This window comes from Gouania willdenowi, chromosome 13, assembly GCF_900634775.1.
Source record: "Gouania willdenowi chromosome 13, fGouWil2.1, whole genome shotgun sequence".
NCBI lineage: Eukaryota > Metazoa > Chordata > Actinopteri > Blenniiformes > Gobiesocidae > Gouania > Gouania willdenowi.
Window position 1 is genome coordinate 10,538,354 of NC_041056.1, and position 19,210 is coordinate 10,557,563.

The window sequence follows — 19,210 nt, forward strand, 5'->3', positions numbered from 1 at the left end:
GCAAAATACACACAATGTGTATTTTATATACATGCATATTATATGCATGTATATAAAATATACAAAGCAACAACAACCAAAAAAAATAGAAAATTTTCAAAAATACACAAAAAGACTCATAATACACACAAAAGGACATCAGACACACAAAACAAAACCTAAACTCACAGAACAGCAACAATTACACAAAAATACCCAAAATGAAAAGGCACATATTAACAATAAACAAAATGCAAATATAAGACACAAGAAAACACTAACCCATATAATGACTCATATAAAATACACAAAATTCCAACATAAATTCCTAAAATGACAAATAAAAACACAGAATTATTGAAAATATGCACAAAAAACCAATTGTTCTTTCCTGTGTTAATGCTCAGATTGGTCGTTATTCTTAACACTGGTATGAATGTTCATAATATGGCCCTCGTATCAGACAATCACATTTTTGTGGCCCCGCTGTGATAACAGTTGCCACTGAAGCTTTAAGTCACTGAAATGTTCTACCTGAATGACGTAATAGACATGCTGAATGTTACCGTGTTGAATGAATGAATTGCCGTAGTCGAGTTGAACAACTGGTTCGTTTATTGTACTTTTCCAACGTTTCTAACACTCACACAAGTTTCTGAAGTTCATGTATTATACCTTGTAACACTTGTCACCTGACAGCGGTCAAAAACCATTTTCCCTTACGGGTGGAACACCTACCAAACAATGAAAGGTTCCCCATATACAGTATATACTAATGGCTGCCAATTACCCTGTGATGCCCAACACACCAAAATAAATTCAGTTGCATTCTGCTCCTATATTTCGATTTGAAAACACTAGCACTCATCAACACTTTGCTCTGTCAAACTATTTTTATTTTTTTTGCAGACAGGGGGATCATCATGACATTTGGAAGTGGGAGTAATGGCTGCCTTGGACATGGCAACTTTAATGATGTGACACAGGTATGATTGTACCAGAGAAAACTTAAAGTTGGACAAGTTCAATTGCAGATTCACAAAACTAGGAGTAAACCAATAAAATACAAACAGTTCACAAACTTCAACTAGAATCTTTCAACCTTTTTCTATTCAAATTAAAGAAGTTATAGAGGAATGTCTAATTGCATGTTTCGAACTTCCTCTTTACAGACTTTCCCACACTGTTGAAGCTGTAACAAAAATCAACCAAAATAATCAAATTCCTAATGTTGTTTAATGACAAGATACCACAACTTGACTCCAAGATAATTCAAAATATTGGAATCAGGCAAGATTTTGGCATTTCATTTGAATATTTCCAAAAAGAAATGTCGAGCCACCTCTATTGGTGCTTTCACAAATGGTTTGCACAATCAGAGGTGTGGTAAAGTGGCGGTGAGAGTGTTAGGTCAGTGGTTCCCAAACAGGGGTACGCGTACCCCTAGGGGTGCAGGAGCACATTGCAGGAGGTACTTGAAAAGATTTAACAATTAATTGAAATATAATCAAGAAATGTTCCTTGTTCCTTTTAGGCTATTTTTTTGGACAGCTAACAGTAATACTGCTCAACAAAAATACTGCATTTTCTTGTAAGTTATTGAAACAGGATAATTTTACATTGTAGAAGGCATTTTATCTCACTTCTGACAATAGGACAATAATTTTAACTACATTTTACATAGTATTAACTACATTGTACATAGTATTAACTACATTTTACATAGTATTAACTGACTATTGATTTGATTTGTTTAAAAAAAAAAAAATTAAATTAAATTAAATTTGTAGATTCAATTTTAGGAAACCAATGTCGTAGACACAGATAAGGGTTTAGGAGAGCCCGCTGTTCCACAAATGGAAAAGCAAATGAAATTATGGAGAGGGTACTATGATATGAAGGGGGTACATGGACAAAAATGCAAAGGGGTACACGGGCCAAAAAAGATTTGGACCCACTGTGTTAGATGTTTATCTGCTGTAATGCAGGTGGGCCTTTCTACAGAAAGCACAACTTTTGATTTTATTCTTCTAGGGTATTTTTTAACTGACATTAGATTTTGAAATGACTTCATGCATATTTAGTTTCAACCATTTGTCAAAAAAACAAAAAAAAAACCTAAAGACGTGTCATTAGTCTGGCTTTGTCTCCGCCTGCAGCCAAAGATTGTGGAGGCGCTCCTTGGCTATGAGCTGGTTCAAGTGTCGTGTGGTGCTTCCCACGTCCTCGTTGTGACCAATGAACGAGAAGTATTTGCCTGGGGACGAGGAGACAACGGTATAATCCCTAAACCCACCGTTTTCCAACCGTCTCAGGTTATCCTGGGCCCCCGCTTTCTTTTTTTTTTAGTTCTTGCCTGATTTACAGCAGTTGAGTCTGAGCTGTGATTGTTCTGTCTCTAAGGTCGCCTCGGGCTCGGCACACAAGACACACACAACTGTCCACAGCAGGTGTGTTTACCTGTAAACTTTGAGGCCCAAAGGGTGGTGTGTGGAGTGGACTGCTCAATGATCATCAGTACTCAGCAGAGCATTGTGGCGTGTGGAAGCAACAGGTAATTATCCACTTTTCTCAGCACTAAATACAGACTGTCTTAGTTTTAAGGATGAGCAGGCTGTGTTTTTCTTTTAATGGGAGTCATTGCTGCTTTTAGTCACGCTTAATAATGAGGAATGTCAGCTTCCACAGGCTGGTTTCTGAACCTAGTTATGTGTGTCAGGGGTTGTTTAGACCTTGTCTTGCCCGTGTGCATCACTGTTAATTTCTGCCACTTTTAAGCCAATATTGACAGTTTGAAGCCTTTTTCTTTCTTTTTCTGCCCGTTTTTGGCCACTCTAATTTGCAACTTTTTACCAATTTCTGTGGTTTTTAAAATCCCATTTCAGATTCGCTTTATTGTCATTGCAACAAGTACAACGAAAGGTAAGGTGCAGGCCATTCAATGCAAAAATACAAAAAAATATATATATAAAAAATATGAAATATATAAAAACTTTGTTAAAATAAAATCACAATATGACAAGATGAAATAAAATTAAATAGGCACAGTCTCAAACATAAGATTTAAAAAAGGTAAGTACATGAGGTGCAGAGAAGCTGTAGTGTATATATACAGTGGGTATTGCATGATGGATATAACACAGAGGTAGAATCAGTTGTATCAGTATATTACACGTATATTACAGACATGTTATTTGGGGCTCTTACAGCAGTTGGACCAAAGCTGTTTTTCAGTCTCTTAGTCCTGGTTTTGATGGCCCTGTACCGTCTGCCCGACGGCAGCAGCTCAAACAGGAAAGGGCCCGGGTGGTAGGAGTCCTTCAGGATAAAGTTGGTTCTTCTGAGACAGTAAGAGCCATTAAGGTCCTCCAGTGTGTTTTGGTGAGCCTCTGGAGTTTTTTCCTGTTTGCCACTGTGCAGCAGGCAAACCACGTACAGAGGCAGTATGTAATGATGCTCTCCATGGTGGAGCGGTAAAAAGACACAAGCAGTCTCTGGCTGATATTGTGGAGTCTTTGTTGTGCTTTCTCTACCAGTTGTGTAGTGTTCCTGTTCACCACCTTTTCCACCATTTTTGGTCACTTTTAACCATATTCTATTAAGATGACTATATACTATGGACCAAATAATAATAAACTTCCTGGATAACAGTGGATATTATTCAGATTAATAAATAAATGTGGTTATCACAGATTCATAAAACAATGGACCATCATTTTGCTGCCTTTATGGATGATCCCCAAAAAGCTCCCCACTTTATTCCCCCAGATGTCCTCTCTGCACATGACTGTTCTTCAATGTTCATGCCTGTGTTCAACCACCTTCAGGTACAGTGGGGGTCCCCGGTCTCTGGGATCTTTATTTTGGGGGTCGCGGCTGAAAATTTTGAGAACCACTGATTTAGAGTTTTGTAAGCTGTAAAATGGATAATGTAGACATCACTTTAGTCGTTTTACTGTTCTTAGGTTCAACAAGCTTGGCCTGGACAAAATCATTGATGGAGAAGAACCGAATCCTTCAAATCAAGTGGAAGAAGTTCATTCTCACATGCCTCTCCAGTCAGCTCCTCTCAACAGTGAGATGATTGTGTACATTAACATTGGGACGGCCCATTCTGCTGCTGTCACAGGTCGGTACATTTTAAAATATTATTTCGTCATCATTTGTTGATATTAATCTGTGTGCCATCAATAATCATAACAAAATGTTTATTAAAAGTTGTGATTGCTTTGATAGACAGAGGCCGGTGTTTCACCTTCGGCAGCAACCAGCACGGTCAGATGGGCTGCAGCTCTCGTCGGAGCACCCGTGCACCATACCTGGTGCCAGGTTTGCAGAATATCACCATGGCAGCGTGTGGTGACGCCTTTACCTTAGCTATTGGATCTGGTAAGTGGAGGAAACAAAGGCTGTCTTCCAAATGGCATACTAACGTACTACTCATGCTAAGTCTGACGCCAAAATGAGTATGTAGTGCGTTCACATTAGATAGGATGGAAAGAATGTTTTTAAGGTCTGCGCGGTGGGCACACTGGTCATTCTCAACCGCCCCATGATGCATTGCTAGCGGGAACGTAAATTCGTCCTGGGACCGGCTTCAACCTAAAAGTCAAACATCCCCTTTTAAAAACAAAAGCATCTCATTGTAGGTTCCAAAAGCATCTTGGGAAACTTTGAAGTGTCATGTGCGGGTGTACTGTAGGTGCAGACCCAAATGCAGGGACGGAGGCGGAGCTCAGGTGCATTATACCCACATTTATTGTTTTCTGAGGCATGGTCAGTTCAGGGAGGCAGAGGTCATCAAAAAACACGAAAAGCAAAAACATGGAGCACCTCTGCCAATGAGGTAATTATTTATTTGACATTTATTTATTTGTTTGTCTGTTAGCAGGATTACGTCCAAAGCACTTTTGACAAGATTTTAACCTAAGACAGACCTTACGCCATGAGAGATTCCAGAAAATTTTGGAGGGGGTCTGGATCAATAAACTGATTCTGGATCAGTTTCAAAAACTGAAAAACCCCTTTCTTTCTTCATTTAGATCTTGGGTCATTATTGACGGATTAGGAAATTTGACTAAATTATGTCGGGTTGGTTCCTAACAAACTCTGTGGAGTTCTAGATTTAAAAATGATTCTCTGATGAGAAGCAGCATTTCATAGATACCTGTGGTTTTGCTGGAGGACGGTTTGATGATGAAGGCATTTCATTGACATAATTTAATCTAACATTTCCTGGAAGGTGTTTTATAACTCAAACTCTGAAAAAAATCTGATTAAGGTTTCACTCTGAAATCATTTTTTGACTCATGGCTTGAGAGGGGGAAAAAGGTTTAGAAAAAAAACCTCACCACACAATAAACAAGCAAAACCACTGTTTTGTTCTGTTTGCGCTTACTCTTTGTTCATATTCTTGAAGAGTAAATAGTAAAATGTCACATTGTGGCACAGATTGGCTCCCCGGGGAGGAAAGGCTTTGTGCAGCTCTAACATCCTGCAGATCAAGCCATTATGCTGCCACAGCGGGGGACGCAGAGCCATCAGGGGAAGATTTGTGTTGGATTATTACCTCCTGAGTGTCTTGCCCTGATTTTCAGTGACCAGCAACTTTTTTTCCTCGTGTTTACTTTCTCTATAGAAGGGGAAGTGTACACGTGGGGAAAAGGGGCCCGCGGCCGACTCGGTAGGAAAGAAGAGGATTCTGGGAAACCAAAGGCGGTGCATCTCGACGAGCGCCATCCTTTCACTGTGACGTCCGTGGCTTGTTGTCATGGCAACACTCTGCTGGCTGTGAAACGTAATATTTTCCTTATTACTATGTGCTGATAAACACTGAGGGGCGGTGGGAGAGTAAAATTTGACTTACGTAGATGGGAGCCACGCTTCTGAACTTCAGAAAAGAGTTATCTGATACAAGGAAGGAATAGGTCGCTTTCAGCAGCTTAATTATGACTTAGTTATACTTAAAGGATTCCCAAAGATCATCTTTGAATTTTCTTAGTTTCATTAAACTGCATCACTCTTTTTATTTTATGAAGAAGCAGATGTTGTAGGTAATTCTCCCGACAGGTTGTTTGAGTGTTTCCTCCATCCTAAACCATGTGACACTAATATGGAGACCAACCACTGTGAGGGATTCAGGGTATTCAGCTTGTAATGAGCATCACATTAGAGCTGCTACATCTTTTCCCAACAAGGATCCACTTCTTATTCTTACAACCTGTAACGATGTAGATCATGGGTGTCAAACTAATTTTAGTTCAGGGACAAAATATGGAGCAGTTTGATTTCAAGTGGGTCACAGAGTCGGGAAATCAAGTAATATCAACATTTTTGTGCCCCTAGCATTTCTACATATACTTAAATTACAAAATATGTAAGATACCGACCATATCCAAGCAATAAGAAATAAATATCACTCCCAACAGGATCTTCACTTTGAATTTCCTAGATTTTGTGAACAATTTCTGTTTAATTTGAACAATTTTGAGTTTTTTCAACTGTTTAACAATAAAAATGACTGCAATCATGCGATATAAGCACAAGGAAAACTGTGCGCCCCTGCAAATATTGTTGAGTTTCATTAACACAATGATTTCTGTTTTCTCTGTCATTTTAACTTTCTGCTGCGGGCCGAATTATAGAAAAGACTCCGTGGAGAATGATTGATGACTCAGACTCTCTCAAATTCAGCTAAACATTGTAGTTCTGTGCATCCTTTCAACCTCACGGTTCTCATTAAAGTTGTAGCAAGTTATATTTCACAGTTTTAGGGTGTAGAATATGTTGTATTACTGGCATATGTTCAATCAACAAAATGTTTGGTAGATTACTTATTCCAAAATAAAAGAGATTGTTTCTCACTGTCAATGCCACTAGGCTAATTAAAATAAATAAATCGAGTGATAATTCTGAATAAGATGTTTTATTTTGTGTTTACAGATTATTATTATTAAATATTATATCTCAACATGATAGGTAAAATTCAGTGAGAAATTTCACTGCAGGGCTACATTGTATATGACATTACATTGTTGTGTTTTTTATGTGTGCAGGAGTAGGGGGTACATGGCTTCAGGTTGCATGTCTGAAGGGGGTACGGCACTGTGGAAAGTTTGGGAACCAATTGTCTAATAATCTAACATCAGTTGTATTGATATTTGTCTGTTTTTCAGCCCTGCTTGAGGAGTCAGTACGGAGTTGATGTGGTCCTGAACCCAGAGAAAACGGCTTCCCCTCACAGATCCATCTGTGCTTTGCTTGAAAGATTTCCTTTCATAGTGCAGCTGCAGCTCCAAACTTTCATTCGATTGTCCTCCACGTCCCACGTCTTATCTCTAATTCTCCTTTCAGGATCAAATCCCCTTTATCAATGAGACCATTGGACTGCCCTGATTTTTTTTGCAGCAGGGTACAGAAAAGGTCGCGACCTGTCACACACAGCCTCTCTGTTTCACAGCAGGTCGGCTTAAGGAACGAATGTTGCAACACCGATACTCAAACTGGATTACAGGAAGTCATTAAGCAGCACACATGTGGTGAACTATTGTCCTTTCTCATGTGCACTGTTTGCAAGGTAAACCATGACAAGTCAGGGAAAGTCAAACTGGTTTGAGCTCTTAGACAAGAATGAAGCCACCTAGACAAATGAACACAATCGCCTTGTCAGCGTTCACTTTGTGCTTTATTGGATCAGTTGTCCAACACTGAGGCTTTCAAACCAGAAAATGACGACCTGTTTCTTGCCTGAAACCACGCCTCCTCTCCTCTCTTGAAAACAGTCAACAGCTCATTGTGTAGGAACCAACAAAGGCCCTTCAACGTCATAAAAAAGAGATCAGACGCGGTAAACTGTGTTGTTTTTAATGCACATTAGAAGTATGGATGATTATGAACTCAACTTCACTCTAAACACAAACCATTGTGATAAAATACATACAATTTGTGTTTATGATCTGATGATTTAGTCAGGAATGGATTATTTTTATTTTTTTGAATAATGAAATATAGGGGCGCAAGGTGGCGTAGTGGTTAGCACATCCGCCTCACAGCAAGAAGGTCCTGGCTTCAGGTTGCATGTCTGAAGGGGATACGGCGGAGTTTGCATGTTCTCCACATCGATCTGGGTCTGTGTCTCGTGAATCCTTTCAGAACCAGGGACATGAACAGAATACTTGAAGCTGATTGGGCGAAGCGCCTGTCCACCATGATTTATTTTACCCAATCGTACGGTAACAAATGATGATGTTGTCATCGGCATGCGCCGCAGAGATGCTGCTACAACAACAACAAGGCTCCGCTGGTGAAAACTTTCTTTTAGGATAGTAATGCTACGGTCATTATGTCGTTGAGTGACTTTTGACGTTTTTGCAACACGAGTATGTGAGTTAAGGGCACGTTGACCATCCTCCTACGTCGACATGTTTCTATTTTGATCTGGAGCTATGCTAATAGCGGTAGCCCAGCTAGTTCCTCTCCCCGCAACTGTGTATGTGCCAGTTTTGCGTCGGCGCTTCTGCCTTCGTCACACTCGGATATCCCGCCCTAAACCACAACACTGCCTCATGATTGGTTCTAGCCGTTTTGGTTTGGATTCGAAAGGCAAAGGCGGGAAGAGTACAAGATGGATTCTGGTGTCTGTGAACACCAGGAGAATCGGCTTCCTCCCACAATCCAAAAACATGACTGATACTGTAGGTTGAATGGAGTCTCTAAATTGCCCGTATGAGTGAATGTGGTTGTCTGTCTGTGTTGACCTGTGATGGACTGGCGCCCTGTCCAGGGTGAACCCCCACCTTGTGCCCAATGTGAGCCAGAAATAAGCACCGGCAAACCCCTGTGACCCTGAAAAACAGGAACAAGCAGGTCTGAAAATAGATGGATTGATGATTTTTTTTTCTAATGTTGATCACACTTTTTTTATACCAAGTTTCTCAATACAAAAAATGAGACGTCAATTTCTGTCTTTGACCTGTTTTGAAGTTGTCAGTGTTATTGTATATAGAAACAGATTGTTCCTCTAACTTACAGGAAATTAAGTTTTTTTTTTTTACATTTTGTTTCTTTAGCATCTTAGAAAGTCATTATTTAAATTTTTACTATTGTGTTTCTCTAAATATTATATTATATTATATATATATATATATATATATATATATATATATATATATATATATATATATATATATATATCTCTTTGTTTTATATGTCGGTTAGCATTTGTATGTATGTACTTATGTGTGGGAGAAAGGTGATCAGCGTATGTTTTATACTGTATGTCTTTTGATGAAGCACTTTTGGCTGTTTCTTTGTAATAAAAATGTTCTACAAATAAAGATTGATTCATTCGTTGAATGATAATGTTTTCACAATGTTAGTTTGTTCATTTTTTATTTGATAAGGTGAATATTACTGGTATTCAAAAGTCTTTTTCACGCTGCCTGTGCTGGTCCAGTTCTAATTCTCATGTGCATCAATACTATAAGTATAATAATCCAGTTCATCACACAGTTCATCATCCTCTGTTTGCTATAGCTGCCAGTTGTTATTTATTAACAGTAAAATCATGATCTGTGTGGGAAAGTAATTCCAATATTATTATTACTGGATACAGGAAATAAAACCTGATTTTGAACTAATCAACAGTTATTAATATAAACAAGGAATGTGAATCTATGTTTGCACTGACACCTTCTTTTTTCAAAGGCTGGCTGCCATTGTTATCCTGTGCGATGATGTCATGATGATGTAATCCTATAGCAATAACAGCAGGTAGAAAGTGATCCAGATGTGCAGGGGTGGGGGTGTGAAGGGGGGCAGACAGTGTTGTTGGTTTAACGCTGATGCAGAATCGTGTCTGTAGTTATTCCTCATGCTGTTGTTGGTTTATGTATTTATTTATTTTTAGCGCGCAAGTCAAACTGTGTCGATTTTCTTTGTGTCGAAGAAGAATATGCTCGAGACATGAACACAAAGAGGAGGTACGTGCGTGCGTGTGAGCGCGTCACTCCGCCGCGAGAGGGCGCGTGTCACCTCTGTTGTTGTTTCCAAGGCAGTGACTTCATTCATTTGTTGAAATAAAGGTTGTTTTTTTCTCACATTGGGGGTTAAAAATGGGGTGAGGTGTGACAGGTAGGTGGAGAATACTGTCAATAATAAATAAGGATTATTTTAGGATCAATTAGAAATGATAATAAAGGAGATTAAGGGGATGTAATAATAGTGTGTAAGCAGCGTCTCAGGAGGGAGGAGGAGGAGGAGGAGGAGGAGGCGGGGCACGAGGCACCTAAACAGACGGTGCAGCTTCACATAGAGCTCAGTCAGTCAGTCACAGTCAGTGTGTCGGTCGGTCGGTATTTCACCGGAGGATACAGACGTTATATCCACAGCCCTGCAGCGGGAGGACTGAGGGTCAAAGCCCGGGCCTGTTCGACCGTTCCATATGAGCCCGTCCTCGGCCTGAGCTGCAGTGGGGGGGAGGACGGGAAAAAAAAAAAAAAAACATCCGCAGATTGTTGAACCTCCAGCCCGCCTCAGAGCCGCAGCCATGCCGGGCTTCGACTACAAATTCCTGGAGAAACCCAAGAGACGCTTCCAGTGTCCGCTGTGCAGCAAAGCCATGCGGGAGCCGGTCCAAGTGTCCACCTGTGGACACCGCTTCTGTGACACCTGTCTGCAGGAATTCCTCAGGTGAGCCTTCCCCATTGTGCATGTGATCCAGGTGACATCTGACACCATGCCTGTAGCTGGAGTTTCGGTCGAGCCACAATAAATAAAGGCTGTAGGTAGGTGTGTCCCGCTCACCTTTCCTCTGCAGGGCATCACTGGTTCTGTTTCTGCACTGGGAGCCAGGCCTGGACACACACGTGAACTAGGGGCGTGCATTGTCATGACTCTGACGATACGATTCACAATTTGCATGCCACGAAACGACATATCCCGATACTAAACAGTTCGATATACATTGCGATATATCGCAATATCAATAATTACAAATTTCACCTTTACAAGTACAAAATGGTATGAACTTTAATTAAAATACTTTAATTAAAATATAAAGGCAATAATGTTTTTTTTTTTTTTTTTTATATCGCCAAAATAGAAAACTCGATACATCTTGAATCTTGATATATCGGCCAGCTCTAGAACAGTGCATTTTAAAATGATGTGATGCTTGTTTCCTGCAGACACACACCCATCCATCCTCTGTTTCTTCCCTAGAGTGTTTGAGTGCAGTATTAGACAGTGTGGGTCACTGGTGTCACTCAGCAGCAGAGACAGTGTGTGTGTGTGTGTGTGTGTGTGTGTGTGTGTGTGTGTGTGTGTGTGTGTGTGTGTGTGTGTGTGTGTGTGTGTGTGTAAGGACCCTTAACTCAGAGGTCAACACTTTGACAGAGCTGCTTCACCCGTTAATTTGCCATACACTGAGCTCTGTGTTGGTCCCAGTACAAAGAGTGCGTTCGTGTGTGTGTGTGTGCTCGCCATTAATGATGACACCTTTAGTGAACCTGCACCAGCGTCATGTGCTTCAGCATCACTTTTGTAGACGGACCACGTGATGTGTTATTTATGTCATGAGCGTCACACTGTGCACTGTCTGTGAGGTCCCGCACATTAACACAATGGGTTATTTATCGCCTGGTTATAACATGTTTACCAAGCTCCTGTCATACCTGTTTTTCACTTTGTTTGTGTGTTTGACTGTTTGTAGGATTATGACAAAAGTACTGAACAGATTTCACAAATGTAACCAAATATAGACCTTAAACTATGGGAGATTTAATTAAATTTTGGATGGGATCTGGATCAGTATACTAATTCTGGATCAGTTAGAAATCTCTCATCATTGTTGAAATTAAAAAAAAAAATGACATCTCTGTTTGTGGTGGATCTTTATTAATTTTTACTTTTTATCTTTTTAATTCGAATCACATTTTGTATTTATTTTTTTTAAATGGGGTGCTCATACATTTGGACCTACTGTAACTGTATGACTATTAATGGGGATACACATTTCTTCTAAGCCTTTAAAGTGTGAAAGATCATGATCAGAATCACTGATCCATATAACTGCCAATATTTGATTAGATTTTTTATTTATTTATTCCAAACATGTAAACAGAAAATCATAAGAATCAAAAAAAACCAAAAGATTCTCAACACCATTTCGCAACTCAAAAAGGAGTGGAAATAAGTACATACTTATTTTATCCCACCCTCATCCATGAACCTTTTTTTGCTAATGAACTATCTTAACATCATACACTAACACTACTCTTAATTTTGTTTTACAAATGATAAAAAAAAAAAAACACTAATTCAGTCAACATACACCAAAATACAATTCTACAAATTTAGCAAACAAACAAACAAAAAGTTAAGGATTGTTCTCACTATTTGCTCTCTCTGAGTGCTTTTTGTTGTTCCTGCTTTCTTCTGCAATCCAGTGTCATTCAGGTTGATCGTGCATTATCATGCTGTATGATATGGTGAAGAAATACCGCTGCCTTCCATTGTGTAACTCAACACTTACTGTCTGAAGCTTGTTCTGTTGCCAAAGCCCGGATGCTGTCAGTCCGCCTCCTATTCATGCATTGGACTTCCTGACAGTTTATCTAATGTGAGTCAAACTGGAGTTTTCAGTTGCGGGTCGTAATTGTCTGTAGGAATGAGTTTGTGACTATTTACTGTACATTTGTTGATCAGTGCTGGGAGCTCCCCCTTGAGGTGTGCGTAAGCTGAATTCTTGCAAACACAAAGAGGATAATGTTGCTTTTGTTATGTATTTATTACCTGTAACTTCATTGATTTGTTTATTCCCAGTGAGAGAAAAAAAAATGGGGATGTTGTTTCAGCAGAACAAAGAAAACCAATCGTTTTCCTGAAAAGACAAATAGTTACTTTAGGTTTTAGATTTTCAGCTGAAAAAATAAGACCTCCAATGAAGTCATGAGAGCTTTTGATACGCTGTTAAGTATTTCCCTCCCTTTATTTAATAAAGCTAAGATTGTTATTGGCAAAAAAAAAGAATTGCTGCTTTTAGAATCCCTATTTTGATTTCTACAGGTTTTTGTCCGACATTGATTTGAAGAAGTGTTGATGTATTGGTTCAAGTTTACATCCTTTATTTTGTATTTATAGTAAACATTTACATTAAGCATTTTGTTGATTTCCGAAACATTGGAATCATTTTCAGTGCCAGGGAAAGCATGTTTGAGGTTCTCACATCTGTTATTAACACCCTGTCCCCTCCTGAGAAGACTAGGATTGGATTGATTTGCTTTAAAAGTGATACCTGACCACAAAATAAGTCAAGGAAGAAGAAATGTGAGAAGAGAACCTTGTGAGTTAAAGAGAATAGCTGTGTTCGAAATCCCATACTAACGTATGACGTCAAAATTAGTATGTAGTGCGTTCACATTAGATTCAATTCAACTTTATTTATTGTGTATATACCGCAAAATACAACAATAGTCATCTCAAAGCACTACCAAACTATAAAATTCTTAAGAAAAAAGAAAAAACCCAACAAATCCACATGAACATGCGTCAGCTACAGTGGGGAGAAAAAAAACTCCCTTTTAACAGGAAGAAATTAGATAGTATCTAGAAAGAGAAAATACCCTATGTACACTATTCACACTCAACCTCCCCGTATTGTGAGCAGAACGTAAAATGGTCCTGGGACCAGCTTCAAGCTAAAAGTCAAACATCCCCTTTTCAAAACAAAAGCATCTCTTCTTGTCTTCCACTAGTTTTTTTTTTAATGCTTTTGTAAATAGGGCTCTTGTTTTGAAGTTAACCGGAAGTCTTGTCAGTAGCACAATGGAGGAGGGTCTCCAAAAATCTCTGAAATGTCAGCATGAAATGTGTTTCCGTGACTTTTATGGATCAATTGACCACATGTTGATATTCTACTTGGTCACTTTCTCACTTAAAATGTTTTCAGAACTTTCAAAGGTGGAGAATGAACGGAGATATTTAGTCTCAGTATTTTTCTGCTTTTTGCCGTTGTAGGATCGAAATGCATCTTGGGAAACTTGGAAGTATACTTTAGTGGGAACGGTCATCATCCTAATCATGCTAACCATACTTATAGTATAGTATATACTGTCTACTATGTACTAGAAGTAGACAGTATATACTATACTATAAGTATGGTATATCATCGAGTGTGTAGTGCATAGTGCAGAGTTAGTATGCCATTTCAAACACAGCCAGTGACTCTCACCAACCTCAGAAAAATACTGGCAGCCATATGTTGAGATTTAGGTTAACGCAGATTATTAGACGTCATGTTAAAGCTTCCATAAATCATTTAGGATTTAAATATATATATACTTGATGGTGGTTATTGTTAATGCTAAGTCGTGTTTGCTTTAACATTCAGAAATATGTGTGTGCCTTTTATTGTCCTCTGTGTGTGTGATGATGATGATGATGAACTGGGACCAGTTCAGGGTTTGAACCCTGAGTGAGGAGAGTGTTGATAACAGGAAGGATTGACTAAGTGTTGATTTATCGACATGTGTGCATGGAATAGCAGAAGCTGTGCTGTAAACATAATGATTCACATGTTAGTGATCTGAGTCATTCTGACAAAAAAAAACATCAAATGTGTGAAGTTTGATGTTCTGTTTTGTAAAATTAATCTTCATGAGTCATAAAAAGATTATTTTAAGGTTTAGTTTTTCCTAAAGTGCAGTGGCTTCTGTTTTGAGAGCATTAAAGTGCTGAAAAACCATCTGAAAATTTGCTCAGTGTCACTTGATGAAACATGAAGATGTCCTGAGGGAGAACCAGCAGCAAGTTCTTTGAAACTTTCTGCTGTGTGGAAAGAATGTAATCTTAAACTTTTCCCCAACCGAATTGTTAGAAGTGTCACGTTGACTTTCAGCGAGGAAGGAGTGGACTGACGCGGAGAACATGAACACATTAGCCAGTTTTGTGGTGGTGGGTACGCACGTTGTAGCGTTGTATGAGTCATCAGGACTCAGGGATCCTCCTCCTCGTTACTCAACACCAACAAATTGCATGTGGTTGTGAAGCGGAGGCTGCGATGATCAAAGTGTGGGGGAGAAACGGCGCTGATCGGCGACGCTGCGTCTGCCTGATCCTGCACCTCTGTGCTCTGCTCGCCCCCCACTTTTAGCTCCTCTTTAAACTTCCCACACTTCCGCTGAACTTTCAGTGATTATCAACATTTTCAGAGATGTGTGTGTGTGTGTGGTCTGGATGTCAGAGTCAACCTGCCGGTGCTGAGCTCAGATGGAAGCCTTGATTGAAAAAGCTACACTGGTGGGTTTAATAATGGTCTGAAATTTAAGTGAAGATCCTGCAGGGACTGATATACTCACATACTTGATCATTTCTATAGCATTTATACGTGGAAGTGCAAACCAAGGCACATTAATGTTGAATTTGCTCTTATTCCCACAGAAAATCTGTGGCCCACTTAAGGTCAAACTGGTCCGTTTGACACCCCTGCTTTCCAGCATCTAATTCGGCCCACAGGAAACAGTAAAACATGGCAGAGAAAACATGAATTATTGTGTAAATTACCAAACAATCCAGTTGTAGATATTTAAAATTCACAAATACAATGAAACTCCACAATAGTTTTATGGACTTGCAGTTTTCTTTTGCTTATATCACACAAATGCAGTCATATTTATTTGAAAATTTTAAAAAGACGTCTCCATTTTTCCACCAATCTTGCAATTTCTCACAAACGGTTCCACAAAATTCCTCTAAATTACACAAAACTTGGCTATAAAATCAAGAATTTAAGTGAAGATCCAGCACGGACTGATATTAAAACTTGAATTAAAACTGGTCCGTATTTGACTCCTGAACTAAAATGAGTTTGACACCCCTGTTTTAGAAGCCCTGAGTAAAGAAGCCACACTGGTGGGTTTAAACGCTCTGCAGATAAATATACAGATATCCTCACAACAGATAGGCTTTTGATAATGTTTATGAGAACATTTAACACTTTAGATCTGGGATGTCAAACTGATTTTAGTTCAAGGGCCAAATATGGAGCAGTTTGATCTTAAGTGGGCCACAGATTTTATGGTGGAAAACGAGTAATTTCAACAATATTGTGTGCTAGTTTGCACTTCCATGTATACATAAAATACAAAATATGTAAGAAACCAACAACATTCTAGCAATAAGTGATATATATCAGTCCCAACCGGATCTTCACTTAAATTTTTATGTAATAATTGGAGGAAAATTTAAGGATTTCATAAGAATTTTGAGTTTTTTTCAACAGTTTACCACTAAAAATGACTGCAATCATGTGACATAAGCATCAGGAGTGTTGAGTTTCATTAACACAATGATTCATGTTTTCTCTGTAGTTTTTAATTTCTCCTGCGGGCCGAAATGGATGCTCCAAAAGGTCGGATTGGCCCCCGGTCCATGAGTTTGACACGTGTGCTTTAGATTAAAAAACTGTGACTTAATTTTTCAGAGTTTTGATGATGGAATATTTTTTACTTGGATATTTTTGGATTTTTGAGATTTCCTGCTCGTCCTTGGAGGTAGACTCTGCCAGTGGTGTAAAGAGTACTGATATCTCCTACTCAAGTACTGTTACTTGATTGAAAATCTACTCAAGTACAAGTACAATTAAGTCATACATAAAATACTCAAGTATAAGTAAAAAGTAGCTCAATGAAATCGTACTCAGAGTAAAATTTACTAGTTACTCTCAAGCCCCAAGTTTATTTTTGGTAATAAATCTTACCATGGTTCCCTTGCATACAGTAAACATCTCATATATAATCTTGCACAATTGGAACTTCATTTATTTTCTACAAAGGCATCTGTATAAAACTTTAAAAAATATAAAATAAATAATTACACCAATGTATTCAATTTAAAATAAAATAACTCTCAGGCCCCATGTATAGCTAAATGTATGAACTCTAATACAACAACATAGGTAGAAACCTACAACCTAAGCCAAAGAAAGAGACTGGGCGTTGAGCAGAAATGGCACGACTAAGAACATATGGATTGTGTTCAATGTGCCGTGCGTGACGTTTAATCTGGTTGGTCGGCTATGATGTGATGCATTTAAATGTTTTCTGGTGATTTCATTTTTTTTTTTTTTTTTTTTTTAATTTTACAATGTCCGTTGATCATTTTAAAACAAAAATAATATAATTTACCCAGTAACGGTTGGGTGTGAAAATGTAACTAATTACTTTACTTCTTTTAAAATGTACTTAAGTACAAATACAATTCCTGATTTAGAAATATACTCAAATTAGGACAAGTACCCATAGAAGCAACTCAGTTTCAATCACGTGAGTATGTGTAATCTGTTACTTTCACCTCTGGATTCTGCTGTAAATAATCGTAGCGTTAGCGTGTGCTGCTAACACACGGAAACGATGGAAAGGCCACGTTCTCACATCTCTAATTAACTAAGTGTGACCTCGGAGACCGTGGAGACGGAGCATCTATTGTGAGCAAAGTTCATGTTTATTGAGGTTGACAGATAGCAGTTAGCTAATGCTTCACCCATTGTGTAACTGAACTTGTCCTGTTTCCCCCTGTGGTGATAACACAGGTGTAACATCCAGTCCAACCAGCACTGAACCTAAAGCAGAGAACGGACAACGTTTATCACTGCGGGGGGCCAAAAACGTGATATTTGTCTGGTCCGAGGGCCATGTTATCAACTTTTTTGTTAGCGTTTATAATAACAACCAATCTGAACGTTAATATAGGAAAGAACAAAGGGTTTGTGTGTTTTTGTTTTTATTTTGTATATTTTTGAAGTCAATTTGTCATTTTGAAGTGTTTTTTGTGGTAATGTTGTGTTTTTGTGCTCTTGTTTTCGTTTATGAGTTCTTTTGTGCATTTAAAAAAAAAAAAACAACTTTTTAAATTTTTTTTTTTTGCAGTCATTTTGTTTGTTTTCTTTGAGGGCCACACAAAATCAGACCAAGTTGTGAATATGGCCCCCGAGCTGCCAGTTGCCCATGTCTGACGTGATCAAACTGTGTGTGTCAATCATTGTGTATGTGTGTGGCTCCCTTGGTTTGATTGATTTATTTATTTTGATCATGTAGATGACAATGTGGAAACAGTTTAAAATAAATAAAATCAAGAAATAACAACAAAGCACTATCCCGCATTTTCAAATTCTTACACATCTCAGTTTACGTGAATGAAAAGGAGTATGAACTCATCTAATCATACCCCTTTAATTTTGTGCTATATTTCCTAACTTAAACGTTAACAAAGCGTCAGTTTACTAACACTTTGAAAACAATAATGTGAATAAACAATCAATGCAGTATAATACTCACAAATTAAACTTACCTCTTTTTCAAATAATGAACCATATCCCGCAACTTTTTTTTTACTCCAAATAACAAAATGAGCTCCTTGTGCTGATTATTTTTCCACGTAGCTCTGAAGAATCCTATAATGGACCAGTGAGTTTTCCATGGTGTCATACATGTACTTTCTTTAAACTGCAACACACTTCAGTGTCCTGAAGACGATGTATGTACTGTATGTGTGGAAAAATTGGTGTTTTGTTGATTTAATTTATGCTCTTGTAAGCAGATGATCTAACTCTGAAACAGGACAAATGTCACTTTTTAACCAGTTTCCACTTATTTGTTTACTAATAAATCAGTGACTGTATGTGTGACAGTCAGAGTGACATGTTGGGAGTAACTCAAGGAAACCTCTGTATTTCTCTTCCATGTGCTTCTGTTATATCCTTGTTAGCTTTCAGTGATAATAAATATGCTGAGTTTCCATCCAGAGAGGAATGTGTACGATCACTGCCAGCGTTCCTTTGTACAATCATTGGCTTAAAAGTCAGTGATCAAACATGAGTCACACCCGTCCTACTGTGGGTGGTGGTGGTGGGGTGGTGTTAGTGAGAGTGTTTAAGCTGCCATGCCTCACTCACTAATAACGGACAGAGAACACATCAGGCCTCTTAACCTAAGGCACAGTTGTTACTTTGCAGTACGACAGCTGCTCGCGCGTTGGTATATATCGCAGTGCTGAACACAACTTTGACCTCTCTGTAATTGGTTTGTTCACCTTGGAAGTTTCTTCCTGCAGGCGTCCAACACCGAGAGCTCCGAAAAGGGCTGATGTGAGAGATTCTCACGTGTTTGGGTTCGAGCGTCTTAGCTTTGAACTCAGCGTGTGCTGTGAAGCCTGTTCCTTCCTCATTGGTGGAGAT

General features: G+C 38.7%; 2 protein-coding genes across 4 annotated transcripts in view; both read left to right on the forward strand.

The window, feature by feature from the left end:
* The window catches only part of nek8 (NIMA-related kinase 8), a 22,570-nt gene extending 14,372 nt beyond the window's left edge, over positions 1-8,198 (forward strand). For 2 of the 3 annotated variants that reach the window (XM_028464483.1, XM_028464485.1), the window contains 7 exons: positions 889-965; positions 2,139-2,256; positions 2,383-2,533; positions 3,945-4,108; positions 4,216-4,368; positions 5,618-5,776; positions 7,155-8,198. In XM_028464483.1, the coding sequence (XP_028320284.1) occupies positions 889-965; positions 2,139-2,256; positions 2,383-2,533; positions 3,945-4,108; positions 4,216-4,368; positions 5,618-5,776; positions 7,155-7,183 (851 nt within the window). In that variant the 3' untranslated portion in view covers positions 7,184-8,198. Of the gene's footprint in view, positions 1-888; positions 966-2,138; positions 2,257-2,382; positions 2,534-2,864; positions 3,807-3,944; positions 4,109-4,215; positions 4,369-5,617; positions 5,777-7,154 lie in introns of those variants that run through there. The other variant, XR_003675356.1, reaches the window with a different exon arrangement.
* A 2,082-nt stretch (positions 8,199-10,280) lies between these two features.
* Positions 10,281-19,210, forward strand: part of traf4a (tnf receptor-associated factor 4a) — a 47,932-nt gene continuing 39,002 nt past the window's right edge. Inside the window, exon 1 of the mRNA XM_028465416.1 lies at positions 10,281-10,668. Coding sequence (XP_028321217.1) covers positions 10,526-10,668 — 143 coding nt within the window. The 5' untranslated portion in view covers positions 10,281-10,525. The remainder of the gene's footprint in view (positions 10,669-19,210) is intronic.